Source organism: Chiloscyllium punctatum, chromosome 42, assembly GCF_047496795.1.
Source record: "Chiloscyllium punctatum isolate Juve2018m chromosome 42, sChiPun1.3, whole genome shotgun sequence".
NCBI lineage: Eukaryota > Metazoa > Chordata > Chondrichthyes > Orectolobiformes > Hemiscylliidae > Chiloscyllium > Chiloscyllium punctatum.
The window spans coordinates 473,031-495,221 of record NC_092780.1 but is presented as its reverse complement, the minus strand read 5'-3'; the positions used below and the strand labels follow the sequence as shown (position 1 = coordinate 495,221).

The window sequence follows — 22,191 nt, the reverse complement described above, 5'->3', positions numbered from 1 at the left end:
CAATTTTCCACATTGTCAGGTAGATGCCAGCATTGTAATTGTATTTGAACAGCTTGTCTAGGGAAGCAGCAAGTTCTGAAGCACAAATCTTCAGTACTATTGTTGGAATATTGTCAGGGCCCGTAGCCTTTGCAGTATCCAATGTCTCTAACCGTTGCTTGATATCACATGGAGTGAAACTGAATTGGCTGAAGACTGGTATCTTTAATGCTGGAAACCACTGGAAGAGGCAGAGATGGATCATCCACTCGGCACTTCCGACTGAAGATTGCTATGAAAACACAAATGTACTGGGCTCTTCCATCATTGAGGATGAGAATAGTTATGGAGCCTCCTTCTCTAGTGAGTTGCTGAATCATCCACCACCATTAACAACCCGATGTGGCAGGACTTCAGACCTTAGGTCTGATTCGCTGGTTATGGAATTGCTTAGCTCTGTTATGACTTGTCACTTACAATATTTGGTGGCTTCACCAGATTGACACTTCATCTTCAGGTGTGATTGATGCTGCTCATGGTATGCCCTCCTGTACTCTCCATTGAAAAGGGTTGAGCCCAGGTTTAATAGCAATGGTTAAATAGGGGATATGCCAGGTCACAAGGTTACAAATGGTGCTGGAGTACAATTCTGCTGCTGTTGATGGTCTGCAGCACCTCATGGATGCCCAGTCTTGAGTTGCTCGATCTGTTTGAAGTCTGTCCCATTTAGTAGCAATAATACAGTAAACGTTTGGTATTTCAGGCATATAATTTTTGCCGGTTTATCGAGTGTGCCAGTTCATAAGGTGCCATATAAAACAAAGTTAGCTGTAGATCACGTCCATTAGCTCTCCTTTGTTGAATGTAGGGGAGGCAATGACACAGAAACAGGCCATTTGGCACAACCATTTATGTTCCACTTAAGACGCTTTCCATTCTTCCTCATCTAAATCCAACATTGTTAACCTTCATTCCCATCTCCTTCATGTTGTTATTCAGCTTTCCCATAAATGTTTCTATACCAGTCACCTCAATCACTCTCTGTGGATGTGAGTTTAACATCCGCACCACACCCTGCTTAAAGTTGCCTCTGCATTCCCTATTGAATGTCTTGGTTACGACTTTATATTGACGACTTCCAGAGAAAATGTCCCTCTGTATAAGTATATCTAAATCTCCCATGATTTTTAAATGCTTCTATTAATTAGATCACTCCCTCAGCTATCTTTTTCCAATGGAAGTGATACAACTGGTCATTGTTTTCATCATATGCATTTGTAATGTCTAATTTAACTAAAAGCATCTCTGACAATGCAACACTCCCATTCGAGTCTGACTTCAGTTGTGGGTGATTGGTTGAAGATGATTATAAAAGATAGGATTTATGGACATTTTGAGAGGGAAAAATTGATTAGGGATCACCAGCATGGTTCTGTGTGAGGAAAATAGTGTCTCACAAACTTGATAGTTTTTTGAGGAAGTTACCAAAAATATTGTTTACTTGGATTTTAATGAAGCCTTCGATGCAAGCAGGAGGGATATGGGCCAGAGGTACGCAAGCAGGACTAGTTTAGCTTGGGATTATGTTCTGCATGGACTGGTTGAACTGAAGAGTCGAGAGTGTGGTGCTGGAAAAGCACAGCAGGTCAGTCAGCATCCAAGGAGCAGGAAAATCGACGTTTTGGACAAAAGCCCTTCATCAGGAATTTTTTGATCCAGAAAGGGTAGAAAGATGTCAGAGATGGTTTGGCTGAATTTAAGGTTGGGGTGGAATGTGTTGGTGAAGTTGATGAACTGTTCAACCTCCTCTTGGGAGCAGGTTGAACATTTCATCAACTTCACCTACACATTCCACCCCGATCTTAAGTCAATAGACAATAGGTGTAGGAGTAGGCCATTCTGCCCTTCGAGCCTGCACCACCATTCAATATGATCCTGGCTGATCATCCTTAATCAGTATCCTGTTCCTGCCTTATCTCCATAACCCTTGATTCCACTATCCTTGAGAGCTCTATCCAACTCTTTCTTAAATGAATCCAGAGACTGGGCCTCCACTGCCCTCTAGGGAACAGCATTCCACACAGCCACCACTCTCTGGGTAAAGAAGTTTCTCCTCATCTCTGTCCTAAATGGTCTACCCCGTATTTTTAAGCTGTGTCCTCTGGTTCGGCACTCACCCATCAGCGGAAATATGTTTCCTGCCTCCAGAGTGTCCAAATCTTTAATGATCTTATATGTCTCAATCAGATCCCCTCTCAGTCTTCTAAACTCAAGGGTATACAAGCCCAGTCGCTCCAGTCTTTCAGTGTAAGGTAATCCCACCATTCCAGGAATTGACCTCGTGAACCTACGCTGCACTCCCTCAATAGCCAGAATGTCTTTCCTCAAATTTGGAGACCAGAACTACACACAGTACTCCAGGTGTGGTCTCACCAGGGCCCTGTACAGCTGCAGAAGCACCTCTTTGCTTCTATACTCAATCCCTCTTGTTATGAAGGCCAGAATGCTATTAGCCTTATTCACTACCTGCAGTACCTGCATGCTTACCTTCATTGTGGTGTACAAGAACACCCAGATCTCTCTGTACTGCCCCTTTACCTAAATTGATTCCATTCAGGTAGTAATCTGCCTTCCTGTTCTTGCCACCAAAGTGAATAACCATACATTTATCCACATTAAACTGCATCTGCCATGCATCTGACCACTCACCAAACTTGTCCAGGTCATCATGTAATCTCCTAACATCCTCCTCACATTTCACCTTGCCACCCAGCTTAGTATCATCAGCAAATTTGCTAATGTTATTGTTAATACCATCTTCTATATCATTAACATATTATAAAAAGCTGCGGTCCTAGTACTGATCCCTGCGGTACCCCACTGGTCACTGCCTGCCATTCCGAAATGGAGCCGTTTATCACTACTCTTTGTTTCCTATCAGCCAACCGACTTTCAATCCAAGTTAGTACTTTGCCCCCAATACCATGCACCCAAATTTTACTCACTAACCTCCTATGTGGGACTTTATCAAAAGCTTTCTGAAAGTCCAGGTACACCACATCCACTGGATCTCCCTTGTCCATCTTCAGTGTTACATCCTCAAAAAATTCCAGAAGATTAGTCAAGCATGATTTCCTCTTCATAAATCCATGCTGATTCTGACCTACCCTGTTACTACTATCCAGATGTGTCGTAATTTCATCCTTTATAATAGACTCCAGCATTTTTCCCACCACTGAGGTCAGACTAACTGATCTATAATTTCCTGCTTTCTCTCTCTCACCTTTCTTAAAAAGTGGTATAACATTAGCCACCCTCCAAATCCGCAGGAACTGATCCAGAATCTATCGAACTCTGGAAAATAATCACCAACGCATCCACGATTTCTCGAGCCACCTCCTTCAGTACCCTGGGATGTAGACCATCAAGGGACTTATCAACCTTCAGACCTAACAGTCTCTCCAACACCAATTCCTGGCAAATATAAATTCCCTTAAGTTCAGGTCCTTCAGCCACTGTTACCTCAGAAAATTTGCTCATGTCTTCCATAGTGAACACAGATCTGAAGTACCAATTCAATTCTTCTGCCATTTCTTTCTTCCCCATAATATATTCCCCTGTTTCTGTATTCAAGGGCCCAATTTTAGTCTTCACCATTTTTTTGCTTTTTAAATACCTAAAAAAGCTTACTCTACATCCCTTGATTCTAGGTTCCCCCGCGCAAGGGACTGAATATCACCCCTTACCAACATGGCCACTCCACCCCCTCTGCCCATCAGTCTGTCCTTGAGATAGCAAGGACATCAATGTAGCAGAGGAAAAGGTGAGGAGTGGTGCCGGTGTAACTGCGGAAAACAGACTGTTCCACGTAACTGACAAAGAGACAGGCATAGCTGGGGCCTTTGCGAGTGCCCATTGCTACCCCTTTTGTTTGGAGGAAGTGGGAGGACCTGAAGGAGAAATTGTTGAGGGTGAGGACCAGTTCAGCCAAACGAATAAAATTGTCAGTGGAAGGGTACTGGTGGGGACATTGGGAGAGGAAAAAGGGAGAGCTTGGAGGCCTTGGTCATGGCGGATGGAGGTGTATAAGGACTAGATGTTCATGGTGAAGATGAGGTGTTGGGGGCCGGGGAATTAGAAGTCTTGGAGGAGGTGGAGGGCAAGGGTGGTATCTCAACATATATGGGGAGTATCTGGTCCGGGGTGGGGGGTAGAACAGTATTGAAATAGACAATAGACAATAGACAATAGACAATAGATGCAGGAGTAGGCCATTCTGCCCTTCGAGCCTGCACCGCCATTCAATATGATCATGGCTGATCATTCCTAATTAGTATCCTGTTCCAGCCTTATCTCCATACCCCTTGACTCCACTATCTTTAAGAGCTCTATCCAATTCTTTCTTAAAAGAATCCAGAGACTGGGCCTCCACTGCCCTCTGGGGCAGAGCATTCCACACAGCCACCACTCTCTGTGTGAAGTAGTTTCTCCTCATCTCTGTCCTAAATGGTCTACCCCGTATTTTTAAGTTGTGTCCTCTGGTTCGGCACTCCCCCATCAACGGAAATATGTTCCCTCCTGCCAGAGTGTCCAATCCTTTCATAAGCCTATACGTTTCAATCAGATCCCCTCTCAGTCTTCTAAACTCAAGGGTATACAAGCCCAGTCGCTTCAGTCTTTCCGTGTAAGGCAATCCGTGGACATGAATTTGGTAGGGCAGAAGCAAGCTGAGACGATAGGTCAGCCGGGTGGTCAGGCTTGTGGATCTTGGGTAGGAAGAAAAATTGGGTGGTGCGGGGTTCCTGAACCATTAGGTTGGAAGCTGTGGGTGGGAGATCCCCTGAGGTGATGAGGTTGTGTACAGTCTGGGAGATGATGGTTTGGGAGGTGAGGCCGTGGTTGAGGGGGGCAGTAGGAGGAGGTGTCTTTGAGTTGGCGCCTGGCTTCAGTGGTGTAGAGGTCAGTGCGCCAAACTACCTCGATACCCCCCCCCTTGTTTACTGGTTTGATGGTGAGGTTGGGGTTGGAACAGAGGGAGTGGAGGGCTGTGTGTTGTGAGAGAAAGAGGTAGGATTTGGGGTGGGGGGGGTGGACAGGTTGAGGCAGTTAATGTCTAGGCAGCAGTTGGAAATAAAGAGGTTGAGGACGGGTAACAGACTGGCACGGGGTGTCCAGATGGATGGGGTGTGTTGGAGGTGGGCAAAGGGGTCCTCAGAAGGTGGGTGGGAGTCTTGATTGAAAAAGTGAGCTCAGAGGTGGAGGCAGCGGAAGAAGTGTTCAACGTCACAACATGTATTGAATTTGTTGATACGTGAACAGAGGGGGATGAAGGGAAGGCCTTTGCTGAGGACTGATCGTTCATCCTCAGTGAAGGGGGAGGTTTGGAGGGATAGTAAAAACTCGGCAAGGCTGGGTGCTAGGACCTGGTATAGGGCTGGAGCTGGGACTACAACTGGAGTGGGTGTGGTGGAGGTTGACATCATTTGCGGAAGTGATGCTCACCCCAGGGTTGTGGGGGCCGGGGAGAGTGACAGTTGGACTGAAGGGTCTGCTTCCATGCTGTATGACTCTGTGACTATAATGGAGATTACCCTAGCTTGTGTTTGAATTTTGGGGATTCAACTTTGAACCCAGAAACTTGACTCAGAGGTAATATAGCACTAATGTCAATGGGTTTTAGTTAAACTAAGAATTGTTCTTGACTGTAGATATTGCATGTATTCTAAAATGGAAAACTGAGAGTAGTGTGGATCTTGCAACTGCTCCTAAGATTATTTCTAAGTCTCTTACAGTTGTTATATTTCAGTAGAATAAGATTTTTTACTTTAATTCTAAACATAAACACATGATTTCCTTTTAAAATGGAGTTGTGTTAACGGAAGGTTTGGAAACGTCTACACATATCTTAATTCTAGAGTTCTTACAGTTATTACAGTTCAGTAGTATAAGATTTTTATTTTGATTCACTGGAGCATAGAAGGTTGTGGGGTGACTTTGCAGAGGTTTAGAAGACCATGAGAGGTGTTGATAAGGTGTCTTTTGCCTAGGGTGGGGGATTTCAAGACCAGGGAGCACATTTTTAATGTGTGAGAGGAGAAAGATTTAAAAAAAGACACAGAGTGGTTTGTGTGTGGAATGAAATTCCAGAGAAAGTGTTGGATACAAGTACAGTTACAACGTTTAAAAGAAATCTAGATAAGTCCATGAATAAGAAATGCTTGGAGGGATGTAGACTAAGTGCAGGCAAGTGGGACTAGTTTGGTTTGGGATTATGGTTGGCAAGGACTGGTTGGGCTTAAGGGTCTGTTTCTGTACTGTTTGACTTTATATAATCCTCAAGCCAAATCTTTACAATAGTTCATATTATGTAATTTATCCGTACCATTTGTTTGATGGGTCTGTAGCTCAGTATCACAAAAATCTACAGCACAGAAAAAGGCCCTTTGGCCCATCACATCTGCACCACCTAACTATACTAATTCCGCATTACATTATATTTGCTTTCTTGAAACCCAACTGAACGTCACCATTTCAGATCTTGATGGTATTTGGAAAATGAATCAGAAGCCAGGCTAAAACTTTGACTCATGGATAGTATTCCTTGCACCTCTCAGACTCAGATTTCAGTGAAGAGACTAGGTGGAAAGCATAAACATACTTGATTTGATGCTGATTCTGGGTAATGATACTGCAATATTCAGTATCTTGATTTAAATGTAAATTATACTCAATAGCTACTGCACACAACTACAATTTCAGCAGATGCATATAATTTAATATACAACACAAAGCATCATAGCAGACTGAATTCGACCAATAAACGCAATTTGTGCATTCCCAACATCTCTGATGCACTCAAAGCACTGTCCATAAATAGCTCATGTCAAAAAGTGAAATCCCTTGCAAATTGAAGTCAGGATGTTTGTTGGTATCAAGGTTCAGGTTCTGTTAAAAAATGTGTGACAAACCCAGGGATTGCCTACAGTTTTTCTTATGGTTAGTGACCCAGCATCATCTCATAAATGAATCAATTAACTCTTACTTTTACTTTTTTAAGTTACTGTGTCATAGGTTTAATGGGTTGAAATGCAAATTTTGGATAACATGGACAGAGGTGCTGTAAATGCCAATAATAAGACAGTTGAGTATTTAAATAAAAACAGTCATTCTGTAACACTCTCTACTTAGTATAATGGTCTCATCATTAAAGAACTCAAAGGCTCAGGAATTAATCTGCTTGACTGAAATGTTAAAACAGTTAACTGAGGAGGTGACTGCTGATCAATCACATAGCTTGTTATAAATGATTGTATAAAATTCAATGGAATATTCAGAAACCAATTAAAAGTATGGACTCACCTCCAAACTGTCACTGCCATCAGCTTCTCGGTCAATAATATCAAAAATATCTTCATGGATTTTTTCACCCTACTCAAAGAAAAAAAGAAAGGACTTGACCACATCTTTAAAATAAAGGATTTTTCACAAAGCAGCTAACAAACAATAAACAAAACTAAGAACTGCAGATTCTGGGGATCTGAAACAAAATCAGAAATTGCTGGTGACTCTTCATCAAACTCCACTTTCTTCCGACAGATGCTGCCAGACCTGCTGGGCTTTGCCAGCAATTTCTATTTCTGTAACAATAAATAAACTCTGAAAGTATGTTCAAGGAGTATGACAGATAAGGCAGATGAAGTTAAACTTTGTATTAGACTGTAAGATATAGAGGCAGAATTAGGCCGTACGGCCCATCAAATCTGCTCTGCTATTCAATCACGGCTGATGTATTTCTCAATCCCATTCGCCTGCCTTCTCCCCATAATCCTCGATCCCCTTACTAGTCAAAAACCTATCCCGTCTCAAATGCGTTCAATGACTTGGCCTCCACAGCAATGAATTCCACAGATTAACCACCATCTGGCTGAAGAAATGCCACACCTCAGTTCTAAACAGTCACCCCTTAATTCTGAAGCTATACCTTCAGGTGCTAGTCTCTCCTACTAGTGGAAATATCATCTCCATGTCTACTCTATCCAGGCTTCTCAGTAATCTGTAAGTTTCAATCAGAAGCCCCTCAGCCTTTTAAATTCCAACAATTACAGACCGCTCTTAATACCGCAAGTCCTTCAACCCAGGGATCATTCTCGCAAACCTTCTATGGACCCTCACTCTAAAGGTAGCACATCCACCCTTAGATACATGGTCCAAAACTGCTCACAATATTCCAAATGCAGTCTGACCACAGTCTTAAACAACCTCAGCAGTATATCTCTGCTCTTGTGTTCTAGCCCTCTTGAACGCTGCATTTGTGTTCCTAACTAATAACTGAACCTGCATGTTAACCTTAAGAAAATCCTGAACTAGGTCTTCCAAGTCCCTTTGTGCTTCAGATATCTGAAGCCTTTCCTCTTTTGGAAAATACTGTATGCCTCTATTCTTCCTACCAAAGTGCACAACCTCACACTTCTCCACAATTTCTTCCATTTGCCACTTCATTCATTAATATATATATAACAATGCTGTTGTAGTGATAACAGAGATTTGGTTGAGAGAGAGACACAAGACTGGCAGCTTATTTTCTGGGAATCCACTTTGTTAGGTGCGTCCAGGACAGAGGAGAATGATTTAGAGGAGAATGTAGACAACACAAACACTGGGGGAGCTGTGGATAGTAAGGAGGATTGCCAGAGGACACCAGAATATAGACTGGCTGGAGACTTGGGCAGAAAAATGACAGATGGAATTTAATCCAGACAAACATGAGATGATGCGTTTTGGGAGAGCTAATGCAGGAGGGAAGTATACTGTAAATACCAGAATGCTCAGTAGCAACATATACAGGCATCGAGGCATACAGGTCCACAGTTCCCTGAAAATGGTAACACAAGTAGATAAGGTGGTCAAGAAAGCATATGGCATGCTTGGCCTTGGTCAGTGGATACAGTATAAAAATTGGCAAGCCACATTGCAGCTGCACAGAATTTTAGTTATAGAGTTGTAGAGTCGTAGTGCTGTACAGCATGAAAACAGACCCATCAGTTCAACTTGTCCATGTTGACAAGATATCTTATATAAATCTAGTCCCATTTGTCAGCATTTGACCCATATCTCGCTGAACCCTTCTTATTCATGTACCCATTCAGATGCCTTTTAAATGCTGTAATTGCACCAGCCTCCACCACTTCCTTTGGCAGCTTGCTCCAGACACGCACCACCCTCTGTGTGAAGAGGTTGCCCCTTAGATCCTTTTAAAAACTTTTCCCTGGGGGTAGGAGCCTAAAACTAGAGGATATAGGTTTAAGGTGAGGGGGAAAGACAGTGTCTATTCACTCTATCCATGCCCCTATAAGGTCACCCCCTCAGCCTCCAATGCTCCAGGGAAAATTGTCCCAGCCCATTCAGCCTGTGCCTATAGCTGAAACCCTCCAACCCTGACAACATCCTTGTAAATCTTTTCTGAACCATTCCAAGTTTCACAACATCCTTCCTATAGCAGGGAGATCAGAATTCAACGCAATATTCCAAAAGTGTCCCAATCAATGTCTTGTAACAGCCGCAACATGACCTCCCAACTCCTTTACTCAATGCACTGACCCATAAAGGTAAGCATATCAAATGCCTTCTTCACTACCCAGTCTACCTGGTACTCCACTTTCGAGGAACTATGAATCTGCACTCCAAGGTCTCTTTGTTCAGCAACACTCCCCAGGACCATTAAGTGTGTAGGTCCTGCGCTGATTTGCCTTTCCAAACTGCAGCATCTCACGTTTATCTAAATTGAATTCCAGCTGCCACTCCTTGGTCCATTCACCTAGCTAATCAAGATCTTGTTGTATTGTGAAGTAACCTTCTTCGCTGTCCACTATAATTCTAATTTTGGTGTCATCTGCAAACTTATTAACCATATCTCCTATGTTCACATCAAAATTATTTATATAAATGATGAAAAACAGTCGCCACATTTGTGTACAGTTCTGGTTGCCACATCACCAGAGGATGCTGAGGCTTTGGAGGGATGTACAGAAACAGTTTACCAGGATGTTGCCTGGTTTGGAGGGTATTAACTAAGAGGAGAGATTAACCAAACTTCATTTGTTTTCACTTGAACGTCAAAGGATGATGGGTAACCTGATAGAAATTTACAAAATGATGACAGGCACGAATAATCGGAGTCTTCTTCCCAGGTTAGAGATGTCATTTACTAATGATACAGGTTTAAGGTAAAGGGGGGTAGGTTTAAAGGAGATGTGAGAGGTAAGTTTTTTTTAAACACAGGGGTTGGTAAGTGCCTGGAATGCACTGCCAGAGCTCATGGTAGAGGCAGATACAAGAGTAACTTTTAAGAGGCATCTTGACAGATGTATGCATAGGCAGGGAATAGAGGAATCTCGACCCACACAGAGGCAAAAGGTTTTTAGTTTAGAAAGGCAGTATATGTCAGCACAGTCTTGGTGAGCCAAAGGGCCGTTATTGTTCAGTACGGTTCTTTGATATACCCATTTATAAACCACAAGGATGAATGCCAACCAGTGGGTATATTGGTAATGTAATTATGCATGATGGAAAAATACATTAGTAGTATACAGATCCAGCTAATGTTCTGGGAACATGAGTTTAAATCCCACCAAGATATATGGTATCATTCAATTTAAAAAGCTGGAATTAAAAACCAATCTAATGACAACCATGCATTTTGCATTGTTGGTCATCATAAAAACCCACCAAGCTTCTTTCGGGAAAAAGAATCCAACAAATAAACTTTTTGACTTTACGTAACCTAGCCAACATATGAAATTCAGATCCACAGCATATAATTAACTGTGAAATGGCCAAACATGCCATTAACACAGTCATATCAAAAATTACTATAAAAGTCTAACAAAATGAATAAAACAGACAGGCTACCCAGCATCAACCTTGGCACTGGAAGCAACAATGGCAAGCACATCACCATCCTGATGAAGGGTCCTGCCCGAAATGCCGACTTCCCTGCTCTTCTGATGCCGCTTGACCTGCTTTGCTTTTTCCAGCACCACATTTTATTGACTCTGAATTTCCAACCTCTGCAGCCCTCGCTACCTCCAAGCACATCACCGTCAACTCTATGAGATTTTGCTTACTAACATTTTATGCCAAAATTGCTGTCCAATAGACTACTCAAGCAACAGTGCATAGATCTTGTGAGACAAAGTCCTATTGAAGATACCCGGAATCATGTTGTTTGGAACTGATTTTGAACAGATCTATTAACTCAAGTCTGGGCAACCATGTGGCACTAAGGGCCATCAGCAAAAGCAGGAATTGTATTCAACCACAATCTGTAATCTCATGGCCCATCATCCTCCCCACTTTACCATTATCATCAAGCTGGAAGATCAACCTGGTTCAATGAAGAGTACAGGAGGTCATTCCAGCAGCAAACTGTAAAAGTCAGAGGCCCTAGCCACTCCACTGCGGAAACTCCAATATTTCCTAATAGCCAAAGAATCTTCTATCCATGTCAAATGTGTTACCACCCACATGAGCTTTTGTTTAGTGCAGTAATCTTTGATACAGCACTTTGTTAAATTCTTTCTGGAATTCTAACTATAACAAATCCTCACATTCCCCTCTATTCATTTCTTTTTACTTTTTCAAAGAACATTAAGAAATTAGTTAAACAAGATATCTCTTTCACAAATTTGATTCCACCTGATTTCATTTACATTTTCTTAATCGTTGATTGCCCCTGGGTAGTTTTGTAGTTTTGTTACGATTTTAAGCAATACCCACCTGAGAATAGCCACTGGCCCAATTATTGCCTGCACCTCCTCCGTGCTCTGACAGATAGATATTCTCTGGATTGTACAGGTTTGCATAAGGTGAATTCAGGATTGAATGAATCACACGAGGTTCCAAATCCAGTAGGACAGCCCTTGGGATATAATGTTCATCATCTGCCTAAACAAACATAGATTAAAGTTACCATTCATTGAATCATAAAAGAATGTCAAATGCAATGAGTGGTTTTGTAAATATACAATGAAACAAACAGAGCAACTTCACATCAGTTTAACAGGTTGGTGAATTTCTGCAGTGCATCTTGTAGATAGGACACATTGCTGATACTGAGCAGTTTGCTCGAGAGGATTGAGGTAAATGTGTATGAACAAGTGAGATGTTTTTTTCTTCAAAGTGGTCATTCTTTTTGATGCTTTGTAAAAGTTACCAGGTTTATTAAACAATATTTCATAATTAGCTATGATAAGATTGAATTCGAAACCTCTAAGCTGCTTGTCCAGCACCATAATTATTACACTAGCATAGCCAATGTGCAACTGTACATTGTGTGTTAAGGGAACTCAGATTTGGGAAAATATGGCAACCAAGAACTCTTCACCATAAGCTCATTGAGAAGGTTCACTTGGTTGCAGGTAGTCTCTTGTACCAGACAAATGTATCATCTCAATGGCAGTCACAGTTGGTTTAACATAGTTGTGTCAAAGATTAATTAACCTGTGGTCAGGTTTTTTTTTAAACACTTTGGTATCAGGTTTGCTACAAAATCCCCACATAAGAAGCTAATTTTAAAGATTTGCTCACCTCCAAAACAGTGGGAGAGGAGGAAGAAAAGGATTTTAAAGATATTTTTTCACAGAATTGAGGAAAATTGCTAAATTAGACAAATCAGGTTATTTAGGAGAGTTTTTTTACTCATTTGTGGGTCATGGGCATCACTGACTGTCCTTGGTTATCTAGAAGGTGGTGGTGAGCTGTCTTGTTGAACCACTGGTGTCAGAATCCTGTCAGTTGACCCACAATGCCTATAGGGAAGGTATTCCATAATTTTGACCCCAATGATAGGAAAGGCGCAATAACATATTCCCAAGTCAGGATAGTGAGTGGTTGCAAGGGCAACTTGCAAGTGGTGGTGCTCCCACGTATTTGATGTCTTTGTCCTTGCCAATCGAAGTGGTTGTGGGGGGTTGGAAGGTGCTGTTGAAGGATCTTTGGCGAATTTCTGCAGTGCACTTTGTAGTTAGGGCACATTGCTGATATGGTGTGTCAGTGGTGGAGGCAGTGGATGCATGTGGACATGCTGCCAATCAAGCAGGCTGCTTTGTCTTGGATGATGTCAAGCACCTCAGTGTTGTTGGAGCTGCACACATTCAAGGAGGGAGTATGACATCACAGTCTTAACTTATTCCTTGTAGTTAATGGACAGGGAGTCAGCAGTAAGTTACTCACCGCAGCACTCCTAGCCTCTGACCTACTCTTGTAGTCTCTGGATTTATGAGGCAAGTCCAGTACAGTGATGGTAACTTCATTGAATGTCAATGGGCAGTGGTTAGGTTGTCTCTTATTGGAGACGGTCATTGCCTGCCATTTGTGTGGCATGAATGTTACTTGCCACTTGTCAGCCCAAGCCTGAATATTGTCCAGATCTTGTGGCATTTGGACATGGTTTGCTTCAGCACCTGAGGAGTTGCAAATGGTGCTGAACATTGTACAATTATTGGCAAACATCCCCACTCTGATCTTATGATGGAGGGAAGGTCATTGTTGAAGTAGAAGATGGTTGGGCCTAGGACACTACCTCCAGGAACTCCTGCAGAGGTATCCTGGAGCTAAGATGACTGACCTCAAACAACCACTACCACCTTTTGTGCCAGGTGTGACTCCGACCAGCGGAAACTCTGCCCTCTGATACCAATTGATTCCAGTTTTGCTAGGGCTTCTTGATTTACACTTGGTTAAATACAGCTTGGATGTCAAGGGCTAATCACTGTCACGTTACCTCAGGAATTAAAATCTTTTGTCAATGATTAAACGAAGGCTGTAATGAGGTCAGGAGCTGACGGGCCCTGGCAGGACCCAAACTATGCATCAGTGAGTAGGTTATTGCTAAGTACTGCTTGACAGCACTTTTGATGACATCTTCTATCACTTTACTGATATTCGAGAATAGACTGACAGGGCAGTAATTGGCCAGATTGGATTTGTCCTGCTTTGTTGTAACTGTATTGGAAAAGATTGGCTAAGGGTGCAGCAAGTTCTGGAGCACAAGTTATCAGTAATATTTCTGGAATGTTGTCAGGGCCTTTAGCCTTTGCAGTATTCAGTTTCTTGATATCAAGTGGAAAGAAATTGGCTCAAGACTGATACCTCTGATGCTGGGGACCATTGGAGGGGACCAAGATGGATCATTCACTCAGCACTTCTGGCTAAAGATTGCTGAAAGCTTCAGCTTTATCATTTGCACAGTGTCTGGCTCTTCCTTCATTGAGGAGGGTGATATTTGTGGAGCAAGACTGGATATGGCAACACTGCAGAGTTAAGATCTGATCCATTATTTATAGGATGCTTAACTCTGTTTATCATTTGGCACACAAGTGGTCCTGTTTGGTAGTTTCAGTTTGCTCCTAGCATGCCCTCCTGCACTCTCCATTGAATCATGGTTGATCCTCTGTCTTGATGGTAATGGTGGAGTGTGGGAATATGTTGGGCCATGAGGCTGCAGATTGTGTTGGATTACAATACTACTGCTGCTGCTGATCCACAGCATTTCATGGATGCCCAGTCTGGAGTTGCTAGATCTGTCTGTTCTATTTAGCAGGGTGATAATACCACAAAACACAATGGAATGCATTCTCAATGTGAAAGCAGGACTTTGTCTCCTCAAAATGGTCACTCTTACTAACATGGTCATGGACAGATGGTTCTGAGTCAGCAGATTGTGCGGGGTTAGGTCAAATATACTTTCTCCTCTTTCTCCCTCACTACCTACCACATACCAAATCTAGCAAGTATATCCTTTAGGACCTAACCAGCTTGATCAGTACTGCGACTGCCAAGTCACTCTTGAATGTGAACATTGAAACCACCCCTCCCCCCCCCCCCACCTCACCCAGAATACATTTTGTGCTTTTGCCACTCTCAGTGCATTCTCCAAGTGATGTCTAACACAGAGCAGTTCTGATTCATCAACTGAGGGAAAACAGTGCATGCTAAACAGCAGTAGGAGGTCTCTTTGCCCATGTTTAACCTGAGGTCGTACAACTTCTTGAGTTCTGGAGTAATTGTTGAGAAATCCCAGGGCAATTCCTTCCCAAATCTATATCTCTGCAACATTGACAGAGCTGTTTCTGCCGCCTAGATCAGTACTGGCTTATCTGTCCGGTTGCATTTCTGTGTTGAGACTTCATAGCAATTGATATAACTTACTGGCTTGCTAGGTCATGGTAGGAAACCCACTTGTCATGAGGATGGTAGGTTTCCTTCCGAGGAACATTTGCGAGCATAAGACAGAAACAAGTTATTAAAAGATTAAATGGGGCAAATGCATTCATATTATAAAAAATGTTTCTTTGAAACTGTCGGAAGTGTTTGCAATAATCTGTGACTGTTTTTCCAATAATTTAGCTATTTCATGTACTGGATTGTGAAGTAGCAGTATACAAGCTGCAAACAAACTGGTGACACTCAGTTCCCAGATTCTATTCACACACAAGAGGTTAATTGCCAAGAGACCCTTAATGTAATAAGGGAAATGAAAATTTATGAAGCAATAGCAATTCCTAAAATTGGAGCCACCATGTTTGAACATAATTCTGCAGTCAGCTCAAGAAATAGGCCAAGAATCTAATTTAGGTTGCATCATTTGCTTGAAAATAGTCAAATCAATACTAAAAACATTATGAAATTTCAGTGTAAATTAACTTCTCATGATCTGGGAAATATTGTTCTGGAAGCTAGCCCTATCCACGAATAGGACCCACCCCGATAATACATTAACTGCCATAAGAAACATTTCACTGACTGTGCCCATTTGTGGTCCTTTAAAAGTGGAGACTTTTAAAATTAAATAAACTTATTTTAGACATAGGGATTGAAAGGCATGTTTTAAAAGCTTTAATTTTCTTTGAATTTACTGAGAAGGTACTAATGTAATTATTAAATTATTCTGTTTAGTTAAACCTCTTTCAATATTTAAAAATCACATGATAAATGAGATAAATGAAACATTTAATGATGATAAACTAATTTTTACTTGAACTAACGAAAATACCCTATTTACTGTTGTGGTTCTGTTCGGCGAGCTGGGAATTTGTGTTGCAGACGTTTCGTCCCCTGTCTAGGTGACACCCTCAGTGCTTCGGAGCCTCCTGTGAAGCGCTTCTGTGATCTTTCCTCCGGCATTTATAGTGGTTTGAATCTGCCGCTTCCGGTTGTCAGTTCCAGCTGTCCGCTGCAGTGGTCGGTATATTGGGTCCAGGTCGATGTGCTTATTGATTGAATCTGTGGATGAGTGCCATGCCTCTAGGAATTCCCTGGCTGTTCTCTGTTTGGCTTGTCCTATAATAGTAGTGTTGTTCCAGTCAAATTCATGTTGCTTGTCATCTGCGTGTGTGGCTACTAAGGATAGCTGGTCGTGTTGTTTCGTGGCTAGTTGGTGTTCATGGATGCGGATCGTTAGCTGTCTTCCTGTTTGCCCTATGTAGTGTTTTGTGCAGTTCTTGCATGGGATTTTGTACACTACATTGGTTTTGCTCATGCTGGGTATCGGGTCCTTTGTTCTGGTGAGTTGTTGTCGGAGAGTAGCTGTTGGTTTGTGTGCTGTTTTGAGTCCTAGTGGTCGCAGTAGTCTGGCTGTCAGTTCGGAAATGCTCTTGATGTATGGTAGTGTGGCTAGTCCTTTGGGTTGTGGCATGTCCTCATTCTGTTGTCTTTCCCTTAGGCATCTGTTGATGAAATTGCACGGGTATCCATTCTTGCGTACCGTATTTACTACTCAAATGTCTTGATATTTTTAAGGCAAAGTTTTGATCATAAAATTGAAATCTAAAAGAGCTGAGTGATTTAATTAGTTCACAACAAATGTTTACATTCATCAATATAATAATGAGCTTGTGTGAATACTGAGTAAAAACTCCCTTTTATAAATGCCAACAATTTTTCCTAGATTATTGATTGTGAGAACAAAGCAAGTCCTGACGAAGATATTTCACCACTGTTTTATAAACCAAGAAACTAAATGTCACAAATCAGAATTCTCAGCCATAGCATGGAGATTTAACTATTAAAATTTTAATTATAAGAAGGTTAAAACGTATATACAGACCAGCATCTTTGCATGAATGGTAAAAAGCCACAGGAGGACCTGACAGACTGTGAAAAGACAAGTATGTTCTGCAGCACCCTCTCCTGACAAATCTCCACAGTTCATCAACATTTAACAATTTTACCAAAGCAAAAGGAAAATACCGTAGATGCTGAGCACCTGAGATAATCTGTGAAGAATTAAACAAGAGTTAATATTTTGACTCCAATATGATTCGTCAATGACTTTGGACATGAAACAGTTTTTCTCTCTATACAGGTGCTGCCAGTCATTTGAATTTCTTCAGTACTGATTTCATGATCATTTTTCACTTGCCATGAAGTAGGAGCATTAATTAATGCAGACTGTATTTCAAAGCATTTTAAAAGCAAGCTATTCAATTGTGTTTTGAGTACACTTTTACATTCCTCTTCTTTAAAAGCATTCTATCCCATTTATAAGATGGAGCTGGGTTTTAGAACTATTTACTGCTTTAACAGTTTAACTATTCAATTTTTACTGAATACTATTCCACAACTAAATGAAATCTAATTAAAGCCAGTCTGGGCAAGTGTATCCACCTGGCTAGATGATGTTCTGATTAAAAGTTCACTCTCTTTGTCGCCACAGATATTGCCTAGCCTGCCAATTAAATCAGTTAAATCGTCTACAGTATGTGAATTCCATTTTGTTCAGAATTAGGAAACTGGATGAAGATCATTCTGTAGAATCAGAATCCTAATGGCGAAGTGAAATGTAATTAAATGGTAAACCAAATCCAAACAGCAAAGCTATTTTGCAGGAAGGTAACCTGAACAAACTTACCCCAACCATATTACAGGCTTGAGGCTTGGTGTTATTACAGGATACTCAGATACTCGGTAAATTATTTAGACTGTTGAGTCGTTTATGTTGTTCAATTAGATTATGGCTGATAAACGTCTTCTTGTCATCTACCTATGTTGTGGCGATAACTTGCGAGCAGCACGGTGGCAGTGGTTAGCACTGCTGCCTCACAGCGCCAGAGACCCGGGTTCAGTTCCTGCCTCATGCGACTGACTGTGTGGAGTTGCACGTTCTTCCTGTGTCTGCGTGGGTTTCCTCCAGGTGCTCCGGTTTTCTCCCACGGTCCAAAGATGTGCAGGTCAGGTGAATTGGCCACGCTAAATTGCCCATAGTGTTAGGTAAGGGGTAAATGTAGGGGTATGGGTGGGTTGTGCTTCGGCGGGTCGGTGTGGACTTGTTGCGCCGAAGGGCCTATTTCCACACTATAATGTAATCTAATCTAATCTTAAAAAAAAAACTTAGGGTGGTCTGATTAACATGCATCACGTTACACAGGCCAGCATTTATTGTTCATTTCTAACTGCCCTAAAGACAGTTGAGCAACTTGTACTCAATTTGATGCAGGTATAATAACACTGCTGTTATACAATTAAAAATTCTCCTCATTTTCAAGTCTTTTCATGATCTTATCCCTTCCACCAAGGCTCATTACACAGCACCTTCCAATAGCATGACCACTATCACAGAGAAGGACAAGAACAGCAGATATATGGAAATACCACCATCTGCAAGTAAGGATCTAAAATTTGAATTTAGGCAACAAGTATGTGTAGATTTTTATTTACCATAAAATGGTTTCTCGATTTAAAAAGAATACTATAACATGGCCTATGAACCTGTACTGCTGATTTGCAGAATTAAGCTGAAACTCAAAGATAAGAGGACAATAGAGTTTTCATAAAATGAATACTGACATATTAATTGGCCATTTAACTAACCTTGAACTGATACACGGCATGACAAATTACGTAAATAAAATATCTTTTCCAAAGAATACCATTGGATTAGCCTGTCTTCAATCATGTCACCACATTACAGTTGATTGGACTTTTCTTGTAATTAAGAACCCTTTCCAAGAAAATATCATTGGATTAACTTGCTGTAAATCATGTCACATTATATGTGATTGGTCTTTCTTGTAATTAAGGCTATACTATTTCTTAAAAAGCATATAAATAATGTGCAATTTTCAAACATAATTGCGCAACTTCACCACAGAACACAGAAGCTTCAACCTCCTGGTACCTTATTTCAATAAACTAACGACCCCTGCTTTTGTACAGACTGCATTTGTCGATTCTTTTGAACAATCTCAAACCAAGAGACCCCTCTTGAGGGGTCACATATCTTCACAAGTTGCCCTCCAATGGACTAACCATCCTAACTTGGAAATGTCGCCATTCCTTCAATATTACAGAGTCTAAATTCTGGATTGCCCTCTCGAAAAGCATTATGTCTCTACCTACAACGAATGAATCTCAACAATTCAAGGCAGATCGCCACCAATTTCTCAAGGGCAGTTAGAGATGGGAAATAAATGCTGTGATAAAAAGTATAGCTTTACAATCCTTGTATATCTTTGTGTTACTCCAATTCTAGTCTCTCGTGCATCTAATTTTCATATCTCCATCACCAACATCTCTCCTCTTAAAGTGGCATTAAAAACTGACTTCTTCCAGCACGTTTTTGATCACTGCTCTAATTTCTCTCATTATTTTGTTTGGACAACATTGCTATGAAAAATAGCATGTTTTACTATTGAAAAGCCCCCATATAAATATATGCACTAGTTGTTGTTGCATCAGAGATCTATACTCTAAAAATACCCTAATTAATAAACACAGTACTGAGTTACGATGGATCTTAGGCCCAACTATTTTTAGCCATTACATTAATTATTTTCCCTCCATCATAAGGTCAGAAGTGGGGAGGTTTGTTGATGATTTCATAAATGCATAGTCCCATTCGCAACTCAAACATTGATAAGAGTCCATACTCATTTATGACACACGAGCATCAGGTACACAAACACCCCTTGATATTCAACAATTGTTGATTCATTCACCTTGGTTTGTCCAGAGGTAAGGAGGGGCCAGTATCCCCATGGTGGGATTTGAAAACAAGAAGAAGCCAATTTACATCAGCAAGGACAGGGGTAATGGGAAAATGGGATTTGGTCTGATTTAAGATACAGGGTACTGGATGATCTTAAATTTATGAAAAATGGAATGTGGGACTTGTTTTGGAATACCCCAGCTTGAAGATTTTCAGCAAAAGAATTGAGGCAAGGTGGAACAAAGTGATGCAATAAATGTGAGAACAGGTACCCTCAGCAAGAGCACAGATAGAACATAGAACATAGAACATAGAAGAATACAGCGCAGTACAGGCCCTTCGGCCCTCGATGTTGCGCCGATCAAAGCCCACCTAACCTACACTAACCCACTATCCTCCATATACCTATCCAATGCCCGCTTAAATACCCCTAAAGGGGGAGAGTCCACCACTGATACTGGCAGGGCATTCCATGAACTTACGACTCGCTGAGTGAAGAACCTACCCCTAACATCAGTCCTATATCTAACCCCCCTTAATTTAAAGCTATGCCCCCTTGTAATAGCTGACTCCATACGTGGAAAAAGGTTCTCACTGTCAACCCTATCTAACCCCCTAATCATCTTGTACACCTCTATCAAGTCACCCCTAAACCTTCTTTTCTCCAATGAAAACAACCCCAAGTGCCTCAGCCTTTCCTCATAGGATCTTCCTACCATACCAGGCAACATCCTGGTAAACCTCCTCTGCACCCGTTCCAGTGCCTCCACCTCCTTCCTATAGTATGGCGACCAAAACTGCACACAATATTCCAGATGCGGCCGCACCAGAGTCTTATACAACTGCAGCATGACCTCAGGACTCCGGAACTCAATTCCTCTACCAATAAAAGCCAGTACGCCATATGCCTTCTTCACTGCACTATTTACCTGGGTGGCAACTTTCAGAGATCTGTGTACATTGACACCAAGATCCCTCTGCTCTTCCACACTACCAAGTATCCGACCATTAGCCCAGTATCCCATCTTTTTGTTACTCTTACCAAAGTGAATCACCTCACACTTAGCTACATTGAACTCCATTTGCCACCTTTCTGCCCAGCTCTGCAGCTTCTCTATGTCCCGCTGTAACCTGCCACATCCTTCCTCACTGTCTACAACTCCTCCGACTTTCGTATCATCCGCAAACTTGCTCACCCAACCTTCTAACCCTTCCTCCAGGTCATTTATAAAAATGACAAACAGCAATGGTCCCAAAACAGATCCTTGCGGAACACCGCTAGTGACGGCACTCCAAGATGAACCTTTGCCATCTACTACTACCCTCTGTCTTCTTCCAGCCAGCCAATTCCTAATCCAAACCTCCAACTCACCCTCAATGCCATATCTCTGTATTTTCTGCAGTAGCCTACCATGGGGGACCTTATCAAACGCCTTACTAAAATCCATATATACCACATCTACCGCTTTCCCCTCATCTACCTCCTTAGTCACCTTCTCAAAGAATTCAATAAGGTTTGTGAGGCACGACCTGCCCTTCACAAAACCATGCTGACTATCCTTGATCACATTATTCTTATCCAGATGTGCATAAATCCTATCCCTTACAATTCTCTCTAAGACTTTGCCCACGACAGAAGTGAGACTCACTGGTCTATAGTTACTAGGATTATCCCTACTCCCCTTCTTGAACAAGGGAACCACGTTTGCTAGCCTCCAGTCCTCTGGCACTACTCCTGTAGACAAAGAGGACACAAAAATCAAGGCCAATGGCTCTGCAATCTCCTCCCTTGCTTCCCAGAGAATCCTAGGATAAATGCCATCAGGCCCAGGGGACTTATCTATTTTCACCCTTGCCAGAATTTCCAACACCTCTAATGATATATGGTTGAAACAAATAGAACATAGAACATTACAGCGCAGTACAGGCCCTTCTGCCCTTGATGTTGCACCACCCCATGAAACCAATCTGAAGCCCACCTAACCTCACTATCCCATTATCATCCATATATTTATCCAATGACCATTTAAATGCCCTTAAAGTTTGCGAGTCTACAATTGTTGCAGGCAGTGCCCTTACTAGTCTGAGTAAAGAACCTACCTCTGACATCTGTCCTATACCTATCACCCTTCAATTTAAAGCCATGTCCCCTCATGCTAGCCATCACCATCCAAAGAAAAGGGCTCTCACTGTCCACCTATCTACTCCTCTGATCATCTTGTATGTCT

At 41.8% G+C, this 22,191-nt stretch overlaps 1 protein-coding gene across 2 annotated transcripts in view; it reads right to left on the bottom strand.

The window, feature by feature from the left end:
* The window catches only part of tubg1 (tubulin, gamma 1), a 78,088-nt gene that overhangs the window by 40,108 nt on the left and 15,789 nt on the right, over nt 1-22,191 (bottom strand). For both annotated transcript variants that reach the window (XM_072561149.1, XM_072561150.1), the window contains exons 3-4: nt 11,755-11,922; nt 7,339-7,407 (exon numbers count right to left, since the gene is read on the bottom strand). In XM_072561149.1, coding sequence (XP_072417250.1) covers nt 7,339-7,407; nt 11,755-11,922 — 237 coding nt within the window. The remainder of the gene's footprint in view (nt 1-7,338; nt 7,408-11,754; nt 11,923-22,191) is intronic.